This window comes from Carya illinoinensis, chromosome 9, assembly GCF_018687715.1.
Source record: "Carya illinoinensis cultivar Pawnee chromosome 9, C.illinoinensisPawnee_v1, whole genome shotgun sequence".
NCBI lineage: Eukaryota > Viridiplantae > Streptophyta > Magnoliopsida > Fagales > Juglandaceae > Carya > Carya illinoinensis.
This window is the reverse complement of record NC_056760.1, coordinates 15,200,499-15,220,615: the sequence shown is the minus strand read 5'-3', so window position 1 is coordinate 15,220,615 and position 20,117 is coordinate 15,200,499. Positions and strand designations below refer to the sequence as shown.

Here is a 20,117-nt window from a genome sequence, read left to right as displayed (position 1 = left end):
AATTATATAATTTCAGAAGCTTATTGTTCTTTTTGTCTATTATCATAATATTGTTCAAGATGCCTATCAGAACATGTCAAGAAAAGTCAGTCGTCCAACTGCCTATTTAGTATTTACTGTTTAGCCGCCCACGTTTATTTAATGTAGCCACCTATTTACTGTGTATGAGTTATTGAAGTCACTGTTCATGCCAGTAATATTATTGTAAGCTATTGTTTTGGTGCCTATAAATAGATAGATTGTAAGTAAGGGGGCATTTAGACCTTCTCATCTGAAGCCATTTCCATTTCTTCTCTCGTCACTCTTCTCTAAAATACTCTCCCTTGTAAACTCATTTTCATGTCTCTTACCCTTCAATCTTTTGATAATTAATCTCCTTGTAAGTATTATGTTTTTAATGAAGTTAATTTTATCATATATTATTCTTTACTTTTATTCAAGAATTAAGGACGGTTGTACCACTTGGCCCTATATTTTGCACTTCATACATTTAATTACTATTATATATATTAATTATATATCTTGGATATATATTTATTTATCCAAATAAATATGTTGAGAATATATTAGGCCATAAAATATAATTAGTATATATATTTTATATTAATAATATATGATAAAAAAATGTTCACATTTAAAATTAAAATTTTATGTTATAAATTATAATATAAAAATTCTTTTATATATAATTATATATAAAAGTTTCATATATAATTATATATAAAATTTTTTATATAATATTTTATATAATATTAAAAATTAATTTATATATATTACAAATCGATCTGGTTCGGTTCAATTCCGAAAAACTAAAAACTAAAATAGGATTAGATTTAGCCAATTTTTAAAATGCATAATGCTACTATGTCGTTCGGGCGGTACTGCTCAAGTGTACCACTCGATAAAAAAAATTATTTTTTTATTTTTTATTTTTACTTAATGATTAAAAAAGTAATTTTAAGTATATTGGTATATTTTTTTATTTTTAAAAAATATTTAAATATATTAAAAAATATATAAAAAAAAAAATTAAAGTTGAATTGGGCGGCATAGCAATAAGAACTGGGTGGTACACTAACCCGATCCTTTTAAAATATAAGAATCGGTTCTGGGCCAGACCAGTTGAAAAATAGACTAACCAATCCGGGCCGATTCTCCGGTTTAAATTTTCCACGCTGTCTCCGGCTTTCAAACCCAAACCAACCAACCAACCACCCACTGCCCTTTTCCAATCAAAGCTTCGCCCAGAATAGGTTGAAAATTTCCGACCCATTTGCATGTCTAAAGAGAATAAAAATGTCAGTCAGAACAATTATCAAACACCTCCATCGCCACCACCGTTACTTGATTAAACCCCTTGCTTCCTCTCGATCCCTTTCCTCCATCGCCACCTACCCTCCGTCACAGCCACCACGCCACGTTATCCAAAACCACAACCATGATCAAGACCCGTACTCTCTCCTCAAGGAGGATCCTATCCAAATCTGCTCCTCCCTCTGGGTCAAAACATTTTCTTCCCCACCCGATATAACATTCCCGAACCTCACTGGCTTCCTCTCCAAGCTCGACCTCTGGGTCCTCGCCTACCAGCGCTCCTGCGCTCAAGTGACAGGCACGTTCCCTCCTCGCAACGCCATCCATTCTCATGTCCTCTCCGACCTCCTCTCCCTCCGAAATGCCGTCGTTCATGGGCAATTCTTCTGGAACAAGAAGACCCAGCAGTACATTCGGAGCCCCAACGACAAGCCCCTTACTAGAGTTATCTCCAAACGCAAGCTTCAGGCGATTCTTGAATCCGACGAGCCTTGTTTCCAAGACAGGATCGTTCAGGAGGTCCTTTTGATGGTGTTGGAGCCGGTTTTTGAGGCTCGGTTCTCGCCAAAATCACAAGCGTTTCGGCCTGGACGGAATGCACATACGGTGATTCGGACCATTCGCAGTAACTTCGCAGGGTACCTGTGGTTCCTGAAAGGCGATTTGAGTGAGATATTTGATAATGTAGATGGACGTCTGGTATTGGGTTGTGTTGAAAAGGCCGTTAAGGATAAGAAAGTGTTGGGTTTGATCAAATCGGCGCTCAAAGGACCGGTTAGGGATCGGTCACAATTAGAAACTGAAGATAAAGAAGAGCTGAGAAAGAAGAAGAAGAAACGGCAGCCTAAGAAGAAGAAGATCCTCAATGAGAATGAGCCCAAGCCGGATCCTTATTGGTTGAGAACATTTTTTAATTTCGCACCTAAAGAGGCTGCTAAGGTACCCTCTTATGGTTATTGTGGTATTCTTAGTCCTTTGCTTGCTAATGTGTGTCTTAATGAATTGGATCATATGATGGAAGAGAGAATAGTTGAGTTTTTTAGGCCGTCTAAGCTTGATTCGATATGGAAAGATTCTATTAATGATGGGTGTCATAACCCAGCTTGGCCAGAGTTTGTTCCTTCTAGTGGGAAAGAGAAAACTAGGAAAATGGACTATATACGATATGGGGGTCATTTCTTGATCGGGATCCGAGGCCCTAGAGAGGACGCGGTGCAAGTTAGAAAGGAAATAATTGAGTTTTGTGAAAGCAGATTTGGGTTAAGGTTGGATAATTCAAAGGTGGAGATAGAACACATTACCAGGGGTATAAATTTCTTGGACCATATAATTTGTCGCAGGGTGATACACCCGACACTTCGTTACACTGGTACTGGAGGTAATATTGTGAGTGAAAAGGGTGTAGGTACTTTGCTTTCTGTTACTGCTAGCTTGCAACAGTGTATTCGCCAATTCAGGCGGCTTGAGTTAGTTAAGGGTGATAAGGATCCTGAGCCACTGCCTTGCAACCCAATGTTGTATTCAAGTCAAGCTCATTCAAATTCCCAGATGAACAAGTTCCTTGAGACCATGGCCGAATGGTACAGATATGCTGACAATCGCAAGAAAGTTGTTGGGTTTTGTGCTTATGTGATTAGGAGCTCTTTAGCTAAACTATATGCTGCAAGGTATAGACTAAAGTCTCGTGCCAAGGTGTATAAGATTGCTTCACGTGATCTTAGCCATCCTCTGAGGGCGAGCAGTAACAATTCAGCTCCTGAATATTCAGATCTTTTGAGGATGGGACTTGTCGATGCTATTGAGGGTGTTCAGTTTTCTCACATGTCTTTGATTCCATCATGTGATTACACCCCGTTTCCTAGGAATTGGGTCCCAGATCACGAGAAGGTGTTGCGAGAATATATTAGACTGCAAGACCCAAAATTCTTTTGTGAACTGCATAGATCAATTAAACGACATGGTTTAAGTTTGCCTCAAGATGAGATATCTGAGATTGTATGGGACTATAAAACTTTTGGGGTATGGAAAAGTCGGTCCTTTGATGAAACTAAAACAAATGAGGGTTCAGGGAAGGTGGATGGGGCCCTGTGAATGAATTCTTTTCTGGATTTAGGGAAGAACTTTCGAATGTTGAAATTTAGCTCCCCGTCTTCATTGCATACTTGTGGACCATACACACTATACACAATTGTTATCTGGCTAAATGTCTTCTAGAGCACAGCTTTGATGCTTCAATACCTTCTTGTAAATAAATTTTTTAGCCATTATCATCATGTGATGTCTATCCTCCAAAAGGAATATGTCTATATGACAGAAGTGATTGAAATGATTAGAACAGATTGAACTTGGAATGGTTACATTCATGAAAAGTCAGAAGGGGCACTTACCGGGGAATTAGACAAGATTAGATTTTCTGGAATGATTGCTTCTGAGCAGCTTGTGTGATACTCAAGAATGACTGCTTCTGAAGGAAATGATATGTTCAAGCTGAATGTGCTAGCCAAGACAAGAGGAAGGCCAAAGAATTGGTTGAGATGGCAAAGTAATCTTGATTGTGAATGGAGATTACAAGAAGAACACCTGAGAAAAAGGTAAATGGTGACTCGATTTTAGTTGGGAACTGTTAATTGGTTTCAATTTCAAAGGAGGGATTTTGTTGATATAGTGTGTGAGCTTTGAGGAGCCCTTCCTGTTGGAGTCTTTTAATTCAGGAACTTAATATTTCTCTGAAAAAGATTATCTAGTAGAAAGAACAAAGAGTTTTGGCAACAATTCTGCATATTATGTTATTTATTTTTATTTCACTTTTTCAGTGGGCATTCAAGTTATTTTTTGTTATAAATGTTTGTCCAATCTTCAACATGATGCATGGCTCCTTTTGCCTATGAATATTTTATTTTGAATCGGTGACTGATTGAAGAGCTCTCCTCACAAGTCTTGGGGGCTAGAATCCTACCACCTGGTGGAAATTGTATATTGAACATTCCATGTAGTGCTGTAATTGGGAGTTGCATCCTCACCATTATCTTAGACCGTGCTTTAGAATTAAATCTGTGTTTTTTTGGGGGTGTTACCGTGCTCGAGGAAGCATGTAAATTTGTGCAGATTAAGTGTCGCTAATCCTTGTTAGAGAAGATTTTGGTAAACACGAACATTCCTGGCTTCAATTTGGTTGGCTCACAGTCACTGCAGGTAATTTCTGCATGGATGCTATTTAAAAAAAATGTAATACTATCTTACCACGATCTGTCTGTTTCAGGTTATTTTGATCTTCCTAATCTCTCCTTTGTTTGGTGGCACATCTGAACTGGGTCAGTCTTGGATCATAAGATTCTCCTTCTCCTGGCTTCTTAGTTTGGTGGTACATTCGATGTTCCTGCACATTCTTGCCTCGTGTGCGAATCTCTAAAACCATGAGGCAACTGCAGATCGTACCTATGGTTGGATTCGGATGGGGAACATTCCACCGTACGGGCAGGCACCTGCATGAGCAGAGGTGGTGGCGAATACAAAATCCTAAATCAGAATGCATCACTCATTGAAATCTACTGCAATTGCATTGGGCATTTGTTGCTGTTGCATAGTACCTATGGAGGGTCTGTAAGGCAAAAACGTGCAAGAAGATTGGATGCACTGTGGAATTGAGGAGCAATGAATTGGTGTTCAGAAGAAAATTTGATTTTTTTAGTAAAGGATTGTGTATTTATATCTCAAGCTGTTAAGTTTACGGATGTCATCTAATTGGGTGAACCTGAAGAATGTATTTCCCATCAGTAGTAACCCTCACAGGACACCATGGAAGAAAACCTTTAGGCAGAGAGAACTCCTCCAACAGTATTTCATATGCTTTTTTCTTGCAGAGAGCTCCATGGTGCTCCACCATGGTAAATCTCTGTCTTTTATCTGTAAGACTCGATCACTTGAGTTGCCATTTAGTTTGCATGTATTTCGGGTGAAGCCTGAAGATGCGATTTGGAAGGAATCAAATATCTTTGTGACATTTATTTCTTTGAAAGGAAGTGTATTTATATCTTTGGAAGGAAGTGTAGGGGGATGCGTGCATGGGCCTTTATATATTGGGTTGGGCTTGCGCCCTGTTCTCGTGGATGCATGACAATGGCTTGACATGTGTGACACGTGTCTCACATACACGTCAGAGTGTTGCAGGTAGTGAATGTGGTGTCCGAAGATTTTAGACCGATAGTTGACCGATGCTAAGTATTATGTTTTGAGTGGCCCATATATAAAAAATAAAACTGCAATGATAAAGTAAAAGCCTTTCCTTTCCTCCCTTCATTTGTACGCCATCGCCCCTTCCCTCATGCAAGTAAAAATTGCAGCTTTGAAAGCCGGACTCCATCGTCCCTCTCCTCTTTGTGGTTGTCTATGGCAAAAATGCAAAATCAATTGTGTTCATGGAGAAGTTTTTCACACTGATTTGGAGCTTCAGAGAAGCCAGAGGATTTTGGATACTAGAAAATAGATTTTGCGTTCGAGCAAGAGAATTTTGGATTTGAGCAATATGATTTTGCGAGAGAGGTTGTTGAGTTCATGTACAGTGAATAGTGGAGATTTAGATCAATATTGCGCACAGCACCAATTTAGAGTGTCATTTACGTCTTAATGTACGGTGAATATCTAACATGTGAGAAGATTATAGAATTGCAGTACTGACGATTTGTATTTTTGTACCGTTTGATCATAATAGATCGCTATCATCATTATCGTGAATGTGATATGAATCAAGAGAATCTCAAAAATCGAATCAAACGTGGGTTGCATGCAATGCAGAGCTGCAATTTTTGAATTTGATATGAAAAAATTGTGATTATGGAAGATGTTATCATCACTTCTTTTTATAACTGGATTGATCAATTCTTAATTGAAAGTTGTTTCAATTGGAAGTGTTCGGAAGTTGGATGAGGATTTGTTTGAATACGATGTTTCAATACTATAACTCTTAGTATCATAACTCTTATTAATATATTTATACTATAACTCTATAATATGTTAATATATTAATATATATAATAGTACTATATATTATAGTTATACATTAAAGAATATAATAATACATTCATACTAAATATATATAGTTATACAGTTATACTTATAGTGATTTAGCTATATATTAGTATTAGTATTACTTATAGTATTTAATATAACTATATAGTCTATATTAGTATAAGTATAACTATAGTATATTATAATATTAGACTATTAGTATTATTTTTTTTAATACCATATTAGACTATTAGTATTAGTATATAATTATAAATATTAGTATAAGTAAAAAATTATATAATTAATTTATAAAATTATTTATATAAATTATATTTTTTTTATTTTTTTTTCATACTGTTCGGTCTGGGGTGGAAAACCCCTAAACTGGGACCGGACCGAATGACTTCGGTCTTCCTAAAAATGGACCGGACCGGACCGGACCCAATTCGGTCCTGTCCAAAAATGGCCGGTCCGGATCGACCGATTCTCACCCCTAATCATATCTAAACAAACTTAAAAGAAATTGAAGTAAGATTTTGACATTTAGAGTTGAAACTTGAAAGTATAAGAAAAATGGACAAATAAATGGGTTACACAATATTTATTGAGCATGTATTGTTATTTAAATAATTCATACAAAAAGTATAAATAATGTAGGGTTGACAGACTTTATATGTTAACTATTCTCTCATTAATATATATATTTTAGATGTACAAACTTTAGGTTATTTTGAGTAGTTTTAGCAAAGTTTGAACTTTAAGCTTGAAATTGGAAAATTTCTATTCAGCTTATAATAATCTGTGATTAAAAGGCGGAAAAAAAAAAAAAAAATACCCAAACCAAATCCCCTAGAGTTCTTGCCATTTCCAAGTTTTAAAAGTAATTTTTTGGTAAAACCCTACATTGCTAAGTAGTAAATAGCCTATGATATTGCCCCCTCAGTTTAACCTGTGTTTTAATTATTATTATTATTTTTTTCTTAATGGTTAAAAAAATGACTACTAGTAAATGTGTATATATATATATTTAAAAGAAAAAGAAAAAAATTAAAAATGCGACACAGCTAACAGTACATACTGGGGCACTCCCTAGCATTGTCCTATGCTTTTAGTTGGGAAGACTTATGGGTAAGTGTAAAGATATAGAGCATAGCCCTTTAACCCTATGTTCTTTACAATTCCCTCTACTAGCTTTTAGCAAATTAAGACGAGAGGCATGAATATGCACAAAAGTGGACCAAAATCATCCAAAGGGGAAAATGATAGGGTAGCTATACCAAATCTCTTTGGTTGTTTGGTGTACGTAGGCAAGATATCTTAGTACCGAAGTAATATTTAGTAGCGTCGCCCTATAAGGCTAAATGCGATGAGCACCCAAAAGTAAATGCTAATATTAATCCATATAGTTTGATTCAACGATCTGAAAGCAAACTCATTCTAGTGTACATTTTTAATGTTCAACCACAAAATCGATTAATTTGGTTGATTTATACAAATTCCAACTAATTTAAGGTCCGTTTGGATACTTAGTATATATCAGTATACCTGTGAATAATAGTAAAATGATTTGAGTTGATTATTTTATTGAATTTTTGAAAAATGATAGATAAAAAGTTGAAAAAATTGTTTGAATATTATTTTTATTTTGAAATTTTAAAAAAATAAAATTGTTTTTTATTTGGGAGTTTGAAAAATTTGTAATTATTAGATTAGATAAAAAAGTTGATGATATGAAATTTAAAATATTTTGTGTTTGAGCTGGTTGAGTAGGAAATATCTGATAATACTTGAGAACATTTTGTTGCCAGCAGATCGATCTTTAGATTGATTTCAATCAATTTGAATTGACTCAACTTACATTTTTTTTATTGTGTTTCAGATGTGGAACAACCTTATATATAAGATCATAAACCTTTAACTCCTCGTTTTCTTTACATTTCCCTCTTCTTTCCCAAAGATGAGTGGCATGAATAAACACAAAAGCACTGAACCACAATCGTCCAAAGGTGGAAGGGGTAGGGAAGCTTCCTAATCTCTTTGGTTCTTTGGTATATGTAGGCAAGATATCTAATGGGAAAGTAGTGAGAATATTTTGTAGGATCATCCTATGAAGCTAAATGCAATGAGAACCCAAAAACCAAGTACTCAGAATCCATGTAGTTTGTGTTGGCTGCGCTCTTAATAATGGTTTTATAAAAACACAATTCATCTCAAATAATTGATCAAAAACTGAATTCGGTTTAGTGTATTTTTCTATTGGACAACAAAATCGATTTCATCGGCTACTTTAGAGCAATTCTAACGAATTCAGATCTAATTGAGTTGATTCAAAACTGTTTTGTTTTAGACATGAGCCTTTTTTTTTTGCTTGTACAAAATATGAGAGCACTAGGCTGTGTTTGGGTGTTATGGTGATCTCAGATGATTTGATTTGATTTGTAAATAATAGTATTTTGTAGATGTTATTGAGATGTGTTTAAATATAAATAGGTTGAGATATGTGTTTGAATATATGAACTAGGTTGAAATGAGGTTTAACTTTTAGAAAATGCTACTTAGTCCACTCAATGTTATCGCTTAAAGATATCGTTCGAATATTTTATTTTATTTTATTTTGCTTTGCTTAGTGGTTAAGAAAAATGACTATTAGTAAAATTGTATATTTTTTTAATGGTTAAGGATGTTAAAAGATATTTAAAAGAACATGAAAAAAAAAATTGCACTAGGGGTACACCCAGTTGTAAATGCTAGGTGGCTTGCTAGCACCGTTCTTAATTTTTTATTTTTTATTTTTTTATGTAAAGTTGAAAAAATAGTATCATATCAATAATTGATTTGAAATAGATTTAGCTCAATCTAACAACCAAATATAGTCTAAATCTATATTAAGCTTTTCATCCTTGTATTTGATAAAATGGCATGTACAAAGTCTAAAAGATGAATTATGAAATTTACTTCAATATTTTAGCTGAAATGAAAAAAATTTAGAGCGAATAAGTATTTTATATAAAATTTGTGGTTATGCGCAAAATATCCCAATTGAATAAATTTATAGCATATGAATTTTTTAGAAATGAAGATATTTGATGAGAAAAAACAAAGACATTTTTTTTTTTGAAAATAAAAAACAAAGACATTTAAGACCATATCCATGAATTACATTTTTGCTGAATTTATTTAGATTCATATAATCTTTTTACTAAAATTAAATATTAAATTCATATTTTAAACTAATTTATACATAATTTAAATTTTTGAGTCACATTTTTTTTATTTTTTTATTGTTGTAACACCAAAATATGCCCAGGACCTTTGCTGACTACAATTATGCCCAAGGTCCTTCCTTGAATCGTTATGCGTATGGGTGTAAAAAAAATAATCAGAAAACTGGTTGAACCGGACTGGCCCGGTGAGTTTGGTCTGTTCGTAATTGATCCGGTGTAGTACTGAAAACCGGTTTGGTAATTATTTTCATATATTGAAAACCAATTTCAACAAAACTGAACTGGTATATATAATTTTAATTTTTTATATTATATTATATGTTAAATTGTTAATTAATATAATATAAAATTTTCTAGCTTTTTCGGGTATTAAGATCGATGCAGTTCAGTAATAAATTCCCTCGCCGAACTCAGTGAATCAACTTCGAATATTAACAAGTTGAAAAACAAGAATTGGTGATCAGAAAATTTAGAAAAAAATAAATAAAAAAAGATGTGGGTTTTAGTTCTGGCTGCGAATTCCATTTATCCATAGGATTCTTAGCAACCAAACGGTATCGATTCGAACCGGTTGGAAATAAATAAAGCAAGAAAAGTAAAAACACGAAACCCATACAGGTGTTATTCGGCGCAAGATTTCCCCATATCCATCAGTTGCAATTCAGAATCCCCTAAATCCCCAGAAACAGAGGCCTCAGTTTTTGTGATCCCCACTTTTCCCCTCGTCAAGCTCGAACGCCGAGACTGGGAACGACCTAGAGATGCCGGTTGGATTGGCGAAGGTGATCTTACCCGAACTGGGGTCGTCGATGTAGATATCGGAGATGGTGACCCAGATGAGAAACTCCTTGCTCTTGACCCCGGTGAGCCTCCTCATGCGGCGGTCCTCCACAAAAGCCGTGACCTCGGTATCGTACGACACGGATCGCCCGATCGAGCGGAAGCGGTGCTCCTTCTTGCGCTTCTGCTTGACCCAGACGAAGCCCGTGGTGCGGTTGTAGCCCACCTCCGTGACGTCGTTAAGAGGGAGAAGCCCTTTGGGCAGAGAGATATCTCCGAGGAGCTCCTGAGATTTCTGCTTGCACAGTGCTTCGCCATGGTAGATCTCCGCGTCGTCTCTGTGGTTTGCTATTTGCTGGCTTCCCATTTTTTTCTCCTCAGTCTCTTCTGCGTTGAGGATGATTCCCCCGTCTTTGAGAGATATAAAAGCGGGGGTGGGTGAGCATGATGCTTTTTCATTAGCGTTGTATGAAATTATGGGAAATGATCTTCTAATGATTCTGTAATCTTTCTTTCTTTTTTCTTTTTTCATTTTTCTTTCTTTTTTTGGGGTCCTATTACCCTTTTTATTTTTATTCTATTTTATTTACCAACGAATTCAACCTATTTTATTTGAAAGCGAATTCAACCCACTTTTGATTGCAGCATGCGAAGTGGGAATCTTCATATTTAATGGGTGATATCAAACGTGTCTACCAATGAGAAATAGGGAGGTAATTATATGACACAACTCTTATACGATAATATATTTTAAAATAAATGAGTTTGGGATTGATATAAATGTATTTAAATCTAAACAAGTTGATCCAATAGAATTAATAAATAATTATCAATTCATGAAATCTGCAATTATTTTGTATAACACAAATAAATTCTATTATCAGATTTTATAATTGATAATTTTGTATGTCTTATTTTGTTGTTGGGATGTAATATTTATATTAGTCACGCTCACCACAATTGGTTCAATCGGTTTCGATTCTTAGAAACTATAATCGATTGAAAATTGGTTTGGATCGAACCAAATCAAAATACGTATTTTTTAATTTTTTATTTTATACATATTATAAAATTAATATAATATGAAATTTTAGTCTTATTATTTATACTTCATTTTTATAAAATTATTCTTAAACACTACTATTAATGTTTTATTATTTATCCTTATATAGTATAAGTATAAGAGTACATTATATATATTAAGGAAAATTACATTTTTTATAAGTACAATTCTTGGTATAATTTTTTCATTTGGGTTATAAGACCAATTAGTCCAACCAAAAAAAGCCTAAAACTGAACCATACATGTTATAAAACCGAACCGAATAGATATGAAACAGAAAAAAAGAAAAAAGAAAAAAGGAAAAAAAAAAGGAATTAGAATTCCAAAACTGACTTCGACCAATTCAGTTATAAAATATGTCTAAAATCAGACTGAATCAAACTGATTATACTCCATATTAATATGTAATTTTATATTAAGAAAATATAAATTTATTTATATATCATTAGTTTCGATTTTGATAATAAAATATTTCAGTTGTAATTGTGAATTATGTATATAGTTATCCTTGTATTATATATGAAATTATATTAATTGGATTAAAAAATTAACATGTTAGCTAAACTCATCTATATGAAATGGGTTAAGCAGGTCATAACTGTAACTTATATTTATATGGGTCATGTTAGGATATTTGTTTTTTTTTAATAGAGGTCATGTTAGGATTTTAGTGTTTGGATTGATGTGTATAGTCTAGTACTCATGATTTAAACAACACGACCCACATGCATAAAATGCCGCAATAATAATAACAACAACATTGTACATCTAACACCTTATATATTGGGCATAGTAGAACTCAAGTACATAATTGAGCAAATGGGGGAAAGTTACTTGTTGAAGGTTAAAGTGCTCTTTTGGTTATCAAGTCTTACTTTTTGGTTGATCATTTAATTGTGCTCTGGCCTCTGAGAGTTTCTCGTAAAGCGCTAAATGCTATAGAGACATTCTAATACCCCATTAACGCCAATACCATTCCGATTTTGGGCTGATTGATTTCGCCTGACACGCTTATCACTTCTATGCAGACAGAGCGTGGAAATGTTTATGAGGACAAAAGATCGAGCTGGCAATAAAAAAATCTTTCTTTCTTTTCGTTATATCAATGGTGGATGGTTTCATGCCTTCAAAAGCTTGGATTTGAATATTGTTTAGTTTGGTATTTTGTTTAGTTTACGGTGGTAAGTTGTCGAGAAGCATCTCCATTGATCATCTCCTCAAATATCTTACAGACTGCCTACCCTTCTTTTTATCTTTTTCTTTTCCTTGGCCATATATTCTCGTTTCTTCGTGAATAGACACAAAGGAACCAAAGAAATATATAGTTTCCCTTACTTTTCCAAAAGCCAGCCAATTCAAATATACCACATGAGTGACATCTTATCATATATTCACGCGCCATTGTTGATGGCGAATGAAGTTTTTATTTTTATTTTTTAAATATTGATGGTATAATTTTAAAGAGATATACATATTATATAAATCTTATAATATTTAATATTTTTTATCATAAAATTCATTAACAATATAAACTTTGAAAAGTATGTAATCCTACCTCCATTTCTTCGCTTTTAGTTCATCCAAATAGGGTCTCAATTGATTGATGGTAGCAGCCATAAATCTCTATCTTTGTAGTGTCAAAGGAGGACAATCTATACAACGATATATTTTTAATGCTCCCCTGAAGCAACATGACCTGTCAACGCCTTCTAGAAAAAAAGAATGGGAATGGAGACAAAAGGAAAAAGCAAGATCCTCTCCTCTGCCAATCTGTTATTGCTTGTCAGGTTTTGTATCTGACAGGCAGTTTGTTGGATTCTTTTAACACTTTCTCTTTCTTTTTATCTAATTTCCACTCTTTTAATATACAACTAGTTTAGATTTTTTTTTTAAAGAAAAAAGAAAAAAGAAAAAAGAAAAGCAATCTTGGGATTCAGGATTCACCCCACATCCCCAAAAGGTATTTCTGGCACCTGCTGCAGCAGCTGCCATTAACATACAACCAATCTGGGCTTGCTCTTTTGGTTCTTTTGTTCTTGATTGTTCCTTTCGACCCCTTTTCCCCACCGCTAGTACTGCTACGCTTAAGGTTGTGCCTGTACTCCACAGCAACCTGCTCAAATACTTCTACCTCGAACATGTTGAGCTTGAGCTTTGGTTTCATCTGATCTCTCACATGTGCAAACGCCAGTTGGTCTCTAGGGTTAAAAGCTTCCAACTCATTGAACATTAGGCAGGAGAAAAGGTTGCTACCCAGTCCATGCTTCCTTAATATCAGAGCACTATCCGGTACATCTGAGAAGAAGCAACCAAATGCTTATTCTTTTGGAGTTTAGAGGTTGAGAAAATTTGGTTAGGTTATAATCACAATGACCTACCACATGGAGTAGTAATAAACAATAAATCATGTGGACCAAAATGAAGAATAATCTTATCTTATGCATGTGGTACTCACACCAATGTTCGGAAAACAGTGTTACTTGCTGTGAACTGGGAAATGCATAGTTACTATAGCATACTTGATCTATACATGTTTCACTTTTTTGGGACCACGATTGATTTTTAGACCAGAATTGATGCATCTAATCAACGTTTGAAGAAACTTCACTGAAACCTAAGCAGTCATTTTGTGTCTTATAAAAACACATTGATGAGAGATGAGTTGTAAAGTTGGCACCATTGTACTTGGTTTCTGCCTTCGTCATGGAATATGTCATAGGTCATAGTTTCTTGAATTATCCTCAGGATGATATCATCCGAGGGAGTAATTTACCTAATAATTTTATGTTCTGATAGGGCCCAGGGAAACAACCTTAGCGGACATCACATCAATTATAGAGTCTAGTTTGCATATACATATATTGGTATACTGAAAGAACTACCAGTCAATTTCATCAACGCCTACCTTACAGCTCACCCTCATTAAGGAATTTAGTTAAACAGATCGCTTTTATTTTTGCCTTTTTAGTGAGTAGAAAGTCTAGTAGGGAGAGACTGGAAGTAGTCTCCATACCTAGGCATGGTCATAGTGACACCTTACCTATTGGGAACAGGATAGGAGGGGTTTAGATGGCAAGAAGCCACAAGCGCTCATTTAAGTCGAGTTTGAGTCATAGCCTAGATCTAAGCCCTATTAGAACATTCAAGGAATCTTTAAGTGACTAATACTAATAGTCTAAGGAAAATTCAAGTTCTAATTCAAGCCTAGTATCTAATACATGCCAAATCATGTGGGAGTAACCTAAAGACTATTGAGTCACCACCCTTGGCGGTAACTCATTGATGCTTTCAATGGCATGGAAATGTATATGGGAATTAAATATGTACAGAACAAGACTGTATTAATGCTGTAGTACCTGAGGGATAGGGGAGCTTCTTAGGACTCCATGGTTGCAACCCATTGTCACAATACGTCTCCATCTGCGTCTTCAAGGCATCAACATCCAACCATTTCTTCCACCTTGCTGTTGCCATTGCCTCTTCCATGGTATGAACATAGTAGGGATGTTTGGATATGGCCATATCCACATTCTCCGATACAACAAGTGTATGAATCAGCAGTAAGGGATCCACCATTAGCTGCAGCTTCGCGTCTATCCAAATACTGAATTTTGAGTTTGGGAAAAGTCTATGAACTAAATATTTAGGTATCACTCCGTTCATGGCTGGATTCTCATACAAGTACTTGCTCAAAACTCTAACAATTCTCCACACTCCTATCTTATATTCCCCTGATTTGTTCGAGATTAATTTGTGGTGATGAAGTCCTTGGAGAGTAACATCATCTACAAAAATGAAGAAACATGCAGTATCTTGAGTTTTGGATCCAAGACCCCTTGGCTGCCGGATTTTGTCATGGTCATTGAAGATTGCAGAGAGTACGACCACTCCATTACATTTTTCCATTGCAGCTCGATCTGAATTTCACGTAAGAACTGACTGGTATGTAAAATAAAAGAAAAATAATTCCCCGTTTTATACGAAAACTGAAAGACGGCAAGAAAACTATGAATCTGAGAATTTCGGTATAAAACTAACCATATTTATTAATAGGAAAATTCTTCAAGAATCCACATGGAACTTCGACACTAGTGTTCTCATGATCAAAATAAGAAATCCTTTTCTGGGTACTGAAATTCCCACCGAAACTATCAGCGTGGCCCTGCATATATTTCAAAACCGGCGAAACCAGCGAAGAATTCTTACAGAAATCCTGGATTTCCTTCAACACCACCCAATAATCTGAACACACAAAGAAAAAACCATTATTAAAATACGGTGACTGCAATCAATAAAAGCAAAAATTCAGTGATTAAGAGGGGAAAGCTGGAAAAAAATAAAAAAGGATACCTGAGAAGAAGACAGGGGAAGTGCATGTGGAACGATGGGTAGGGATGGCGTATTTGTGCTCGCCGTAGGAAGGAGGGTAGACGAAGAGAGGGGCCTGGATTGGATCGAAGGGGGATGATCTGAAGAGGCATTTCGACTGGGAGAGAGAGGTGTAGAGAGCGAGAAAGAGAGAGGTGAAGAGGTAGAACAGAGAGAAACAGAGGAGCTTTGATTGGAACAGGAGTGGTGTTGAAATTACCTTCCCCATAAAGAGCAATCCTATGAGTTTCCACGCCTACTATATGTTCTTTTATTAGAATTATTTATTTTTATCCTATTTGGGTGACGATCCCAAGTAATAAGGTTTTTGTAGAAAATAAGAAGTGCTCGTTCTAGAGTTATTTTGTTTTTTAAAAAAATTATAAATTGGAGTATCTATTAAACTCTCATTTTATTTTATTAGATGAAGGTGGAAAATGATTAATAAATATAGAGAATTAAGATGATAATCTTAAATAATAATTTGACTTTTAGTACCGATGCTTATTGAAAGTTGGAATTCAATTTGTGGTGATTTAGCATAATGATTACTTCAATTGCTAATGCGCCTAAAGAAAAATTTAAATCAAAGAAATCATGATTGTGCTCGAATGAAAAACAATTATATCAAAGAAACTTCTTGATTAATTTTAATTATTTAATACAATTAAAATTTTACATGTTTGATAAATATATTATATCTTATATAATTATAAGAATATATATAAATAATATGTAAAAATAACTGTATATAAAACTTTTGTTATAAAAAAGATATAATTTTATTAACTTGTCGTAGCCTATTGTTATCTCTAGTATTAATTATCTTAACTCTTGATTTTCTTTTATTTTTTCTCACTTTCTTTTCTCCCAAACATAACCATACTCTTTATAATGATTCTATAGCATTTTAATTATAATTTCAAGTAACTTTTCTAGCATAAATGCGATGTGAGTTGAGCTTTATTAATTATAAAAAAGAAAAGGCAAAAAGCTGGGAAATGTCTGGATTATAAACAAGAATATGTTCTTGAAGTTGGGCGTACTGCCCGGGGAATCCAACAGTTTTATCAAAAAAAATATATGCGATTTTGAATATTTCTTTGGCCAATGATGCCACGGGAGATCTGCCCTAAAATATAATAATTGATTTGACCCCATAGTACTTACATGTCACGTAAAGGTCACACCTTTATGTTGTAATATTTAATGGAGAAATACTTTTTACAGTCGGGAGATACAGTTGACGTGCAGTCGGCTGTAAAAAAAAATTAATACGGGACCTACATGAAAAAAAAATTATTTTTATAACTTTTTATAATTCATGTAGGTCCCATTGAATATAAAAAAAAATTTTTATAATTTTTTTTATTCATTCCGTACAGTCGACTGCACGCCGACTGCATGTGGCGACTGTATGTAGCAAAATTGTAATGTATTTAATGACCATACATATATGGTTGGTTAAATAATTGAGCACATTAAATAATTATTCTTTTAATTAATTCTTAGTTTGAATCTCTTGAATAATATTAGATATCCTATAATTATTATAAAACTCGTTTTATAATTTTTTCGGGAGTGGAACTAAGGACAAATAAATTATAGATATCAATGAGGAAATAGAAAATTATATATAGACGATCAGTTTTATGATCTTTTACCTAACTGTATTTTAAATCAAAGATAATTTTATAAAAGAAATGATATTTGTAGTCGTGAGTATGTAAATATCATGCAATCATTTTGAAAAAAGTGAATAAATACGAGATTTATATGAAAAAAAATTAATTTTTAATAATAAATTTTACTGTTTTTAAAGTGACTATATAATATTTATACACTTCACGAATTTACGTTGTATTAGTTATTTTATAAAGTAAAAAATAACAAAATTTTATAAAATTATTACCCACAATTTAAAACATTATGATATAAAAAAGTATAAAAAAATTATGAGCAGTCATGAGATTAATGCTGTTTTTGTCTTATTTATAAAAACTCTCTCAACTGTTTGAAGATAGTAGTCCACCGCCATGCACGGGTTGAGAAGAACCGACAAAGGATAAAAGTTAAAAGAGTAGTAGGAAAGGAAAGGGATTAATACATATCGTATTTCTTACACTACGACCTACTCACTCCATGCAGCACAATAATACCATGGATCGTTTATTTCTTTAGTCCTGGTGCTTTTCTCAGGCGATCCTTTTTAATATCTTCTTTGAGCAAGTTGATTAACTTCTTGAACTCGTCAAAATCGGAGACAATTTTGTGGATTTTTTCTTCCTCCAGACTTGGCTGCAACAGAAAGTGTTTCCGAAGTCTCTTGAAATCTTGCCAACAATTTAAGGCTAGATCTGAGTGCCCCAGCAAGATCTGAAGAACAGCCTGTGAATTTTTCACGAGAGATTTTACTCATCATGATCTCTTTTCTTATCAGCTCTGATAATTATTCTATGATATAGTATTAGATGATTAGAAAAATATTTAATTTATTTATACCTAAAACAATTATTTAATGCTACGTAATGAGATGCATATTAAGAGAATATTGTTGATTAAAACGATGATAACTAATTATTTTTTTTTTAAAAAAATTTTCATAGAGCCAAAAGTAGTAAATAATCACCATATTATTCATCATGGAATTGACCATCTTAGTTATGAGAACAATGAACTATTAAAATCATGTTATGGATAGCTAGATCATGAGTTCTTTCTATCTCTCTTTAATATTCATTACTTGTTTAAAGAACATACATAGAATAGCAGAAAATACCTTGTATAATGGACGGCGTGCGTCTGAAATTTGATCTTCACTTGATAAGCATTCGCAATCATTAGCCTTTTTAAACTCTCCCTGAAGATCAGAACAAAAGAAAAGCTTTTTATATATAATTCTGTAATCCAGCGGTCAGAATATGAACTTTGAAATTTGCAGCAGAACTTCGAAATTTGTATCGATCTGTGGTTATTTGCGACAATTCTAGAAGATGTTTCTAACATCTGGCAGGATGCAATCTTATTTGGAGGAAACTGATAATGATAATATGCATGCTTTGCATGCAATGTTGGATGGGAGTGATAAGTCCCTTGAAAACAGTGCAGCCATCATTGCTTTGTCATTGTGTATATATTGGGAAATCAAGCTGCGCTGCAGGCTAGGGATCGAGCATATTCATGAAAGGGGTGAGGGTGCTTGTTTGCAGATCAGTTTAACACCTTGTATATAAGCATTTCGACGAGCAACATTTCAATCTCGTAGGCTTCATGCGGTTTCCTCTGCTTCTTGGCCTCCTCAAATGCAGTTTCTAGCATCGTCACTGCCTCGTCTTCTTTTCCGTTCATTTCCATCTTTGCCACATTACACTTCAACGAAAACAAGATTCTTAAATTATACCTCAAATTACAAGATTCTTAAATATCTTTAAATAGAAAACAAAGCTTTCCGAAGATGTAGTAGTCTAGTGAATTTAAAGAAAATTACACCACGTTCATAAGGAACGATTCAGAAATTAGCTTTGCTTCTATATAATATCGTTTCAAAAAATATGGGATATATGGGGGAGACAGCTCATGTAAGTTTGGTGAAGTTCATCTTGTACCTGAATAATTAAGAACTAAAATATTTGGCAGTTTGATTGAAAAGTGTGCAAGATGATCAAGGTAGAGATAGAGGCCTAACCTTCAGATTCCAGAAATCTGGATATGCGTCTCCGAGTGCAGTCTTTAACTCATTGGCAGCCTCATCCAACACATTCGCATCCGCTCGGGCATGGTGATAATCAAGCAGTCTCTTCAAGGCTAGTTTGCCACCATGGAGCATTCCAATGGATGTGGATTTCGAGAGAACTGGTGGATTATATTTTTTAAGAACACGACTTGCATAAACCCATGCTACATAAACGCCTGCAAATATGACAATGGCCGGTACTGTTGCAGTTGCTGCCATTGCTCCATATTTATCTTTTATGGAGAAGTTCCTGAAAGGGTTTGCCATGTGATGATGTGAATTATCCTCAAAGCTTATAATCGAGGCATGCACATTTATTGGTTATAACCAATATTCATTGTATTGGAATTTTTCCCGAGGAATAATTTCTTTTTAATTTGTAGCTGATCAAGCACCGTCGTACGTATCATGTGGGCAAGTTAAGGGAGACGATGGAAGACTCATGTATTAGTTGCTTGTGAAGGATATGAAATGGTTCCGATTACTAACTTGCAAGGTGGTTAAAGAATCTTGAGCATTTTCGGGAATCTAATTTCAAACTTCAAAGAAGGGCTTGTTCCTCTCCTACAAAAGAAGCAAGAACTTTGCCCCTGTTTCCAAAGGAAATTCTTGTGTTTTAAGCAAAGCTTTA

The 20,117-nt window shown here is 34.3% G+C and overlaps 4 protein-coding genes across 7 annotated transcripts; 1 reads left to right on the top strand and 3 right to left on the bottom strand.

The window, feature by feature from the left end:
• The first annotated feature begins 1,184 nt into the window (after window positions 1-1,184).
• LOC122276395 (nuclear intron maturase 1, mitochondrial) lies at window positions 1,185-5,324 on the top strand. 4 transcript variants are annotated; one of them, XM_043086073.1, is made up of 3 exons: window positions 1,185-3,905; window positions 4,420-4,506; window positions 4,574-5,324. In XM_043086073.1, the coding sequence occupies exon 1, from the start codon at window positions 1,297-1,299 to the stop codon at window positions 3,403-3,405; it is 2,109 nt and encodes a 702-aa protein (XP_042942007.1). In that variant the 5' UTR covers window positions 1,185-1,296; the 3' UTR covers window positions 3,406-3,905; window positions 4,420-4,506; window positions 4,574-5,324. The 4 variants fall into 4 exon arrangements, with proteins under 4 accessions (XP_042942007.1, XP_042942006.1, XP_042942005.1 ...); XM_043086072.1 differs by lacking the exon at window positions 4,420-4,506; XM_043086071.1 differs by having other exon boundaries at window positions 4,420-5,324.
• A 4,675-nt stretch (window positions 5,325-9,999) lies between these two features.
• Window positions 10,000-10,822, bottom strand: LOC122275238. The gene has a single exon (XM_043084221.1). The coding sequence runs from the start codon at window positions 10,687-10,689 to the stop codon at window positions 10,237-10,239; it is 453 nt and encodes a 150-aa protein (XP_042940155.1). The 5' UTR covers window positions 10,690-10,822; the 3' UTR covers window positions 10,000-10,236.
• A 2,105-nt stretch (window positions 10,823-12,927) lies between these two features.
• On the bottom strand, window positions 12,928-16,002 carry LOC122275405 (probable hexosyltransferase MUCI70). The gene is made up of 4 exons (XM_043084446.1): window positions 15,736-16,002; window positions 15,424-15,627; window positions 14,742-15,302; window positions 12,928-13,680 (listed from the first exon to the last, which is right to left on the bottom strand). The coding sequence occupies exons 1-4, from the start codon at window positions 15,980-15,982 to the stop codon at window positions 13,319-13,321; spliced, it is 1,374 nt and encodes a 457-aa protein (XP_042940380.1). The 5' UTR covers window positions 15,983-16,002; the 3' UTR covers window positions 12,928-13,318.
• A 1,717-nt stretch (window positions 16,003-17,719) lies between these two features.
• On the bottom strand, window positions 17,720-19,914 carry LOC122276688. Its single transcript, XM_043086576.1, has 4 exons — window positions 19,439-19,914; window positions 18,976-19,122; window positions 18,533-18,613; window positions 17,720-18,141 (listed from the first exon to the last, which is right to left on the bottom strand). The coding sequence occupies exons 1-4, from the start codon at window positions 19,751-19,753 to the stop codon at window positions 17,923-17,925; spliced, it is 762 nt and encodes a 253-aa protein (XP_042942510.1). The 5' UTR covers window positions 19,754-19,914; the 3' UTR covers window positions 17,720-17,922.
• Between the last annotated feature and the right edge of the window lie 203 nt (window positions 19,915-20,117).

Coding starts and splice junctions, on each gene's coding strand:
- LOC122276395 (XM_043086072.1), top strand. CDS start 1,297: ATGTCAGTCAGAACAATTATCAAACACCTCCATCGCCACCACCGTTAC.
- LOC122275238 (XM_043084221.1), bottom strand. CDS start 10,689: ATGGGAAGCCAGCAAATAGCAAACCACAGAGACGACGCGGAGATCTAC.
- LOC122275405 (XM_043084446.1), bottom strand. CDS start 15,982: ATGGGGAAGGTAATTTCAACACCACTCCTGTTCCAATCAAAGCTCCTC. Junction 15,628..15,735: donor TTCCCCTGTCTTCTTCTCAG/GTATCCTTTTTT, acceptor TTGTGTGTTCAG/ATTATTGGGTGGTGTTGAAG. Junction 15,303..15,423: donor TTTTCCTATTAATAAATATG/GTTAGTTTTATA, acceptor CGTGAAATTCAG/ATCGAGCTGCAATGGAAAAA.
- LOC122276688 (XM_043086576.1), bottom strand. CDS start 19,753: ATGGCAAACCCTTTCAGGAACTTCTCCATAAAAGATAAATATGGAGCA. Junction 19,123..19,438: donor CAGATTTCTGGAATCTGAAG/GTTAGGCCTCTA, acceptor TTTTCGTTGAAG/TGTAATGTGGCAAAGATGGA. Junction 18,142..18,532: donor CACGCCGTCCATTATACAAG/GTATTTTCTGCT, acceptor AAAAATTCACAG/GCTGTTCTTCAGATCTTGCT.